The sequence below is a fragment of the Mus caroli genome, chromosome 6 (assembly GCF_900094665.2).
Source record: "Mus caroli chromosome 6, CAROLI_EIJ_v1.1, whole genome shotgun sequence".
Taxonomy (NCBI): domain Eukaryota; kingdom Metazoa; phylum Chordata; class Mammalia; order Rodentia; family Muridae; genus Mus; species Mus caroli.
Window position 1 is genome coordinate 115,435,628 of NC_034575.1, and position 1,125 is coordinate 115,436,752.

The 1,125-nt window shown below is 35.5% G+C and overlaps 1 protein-coding gene across 1 annotated transcript in view; it reads left to right on the plus strand.

Annotated features, from left to right (window-relative positions):
• Positions 1-1,125, plus strand: part of Kdm5a (lysine demethylase 5A) — a 70,013-nt gene that overhangs the window by 13,920 nt on the left and 54,968 nt on the right. The window contains 1 exon segment of the mRNA XM_029478250.1: positions 242-347. Within this exon segment, the coding sequence (XP_029334110.1) occupies positions 242-347 (106 nt within the window).

Sequence of the window (1,125 nt, forward strand, 5' to 3'; positions counted from 1 at the left end):
AAGGCAGGGCAGAGGCTTCTACTTCCCTCGCTGGGGCCTTCCCACCAGGCCTGGATAAAGGTTTCCATGGAAAACTTCTGGTACCTAGGCCCACAATAGACCAGACTGGTCTCAAACTGCCTGCCTGTGCCTCTCAAGTACTGGGATTACCACTGTTCATTAAGACCCTACCTCTTAAAACTAATTGTATGATCCCGAGTAATTATGCTAATATTAATTGTATTTATTTATTTATTTTTAGTCAGACTCTGGAGAAGTAAATAGAAACACAGAACTGAAGAAACTTCAGATTTTTGGGGCTGGACCCAAAGTTGTGGGCCTGGCAGTAGGAGCAAAAGATAAAGAAGGTAAAATCTGTTACTCTTATAAAATGAAGTGTAATGACATGGTTGTTACAAGGCTCAAGTGATGTTTGAATTTCACTCTATGCTGTGAATTCTTTGTGGTTTAGCCTCATGAAGAATGTTTTAATCATATATAGCAAGCTTTCAATCTTTGAAAGGAAAGTACAAATTGTTTCACTAATGTTTAAGTTATTGGTTGCCATGCAATCTTCTAAAACTTACTACTTTTAAATTAAAGAGATTCTCAGACTTTTAGTAGGGAAATACACTGAGGAGAGGTTAGAACTTTATACTATGACCACCATTTTAATTTTTTAAATATTTGTCCTCTATATGTTATACCATTGAAATANATTTTCTTTAAAGTGCTTAGTTTAGCATTATATTAGAAACTTATGGGAGTAGAGTTCCTGATGCAAAAATTATATTGCACTATTTTTATATAGCATGTTAATTTAATGTGTATTTTAACCAAGAATAAGATGGACCATTTGAGTTAATAATTTAATGAACTATTTCAAGTCATATATTGCTCTGCCTTTATGAGAGGAATAACCAATATAATGTGGATTGTGGGCTGAACTGTAAGGGATCAGATACTATTGTACCACTCTCAAGACTTTGGGAATGTCCAAGCCTGGTAATGAAGATTTATTGTAATTCCAGCTACTCAGTAGGCTGGGACAGAATACAGGTTGAGACTAGCCTGGACTACACAGTGAGTTTCTGGCCAATTCAGGCCATTTGGATTGACAAAATAGCATTAAAAATAGGTTAAAGA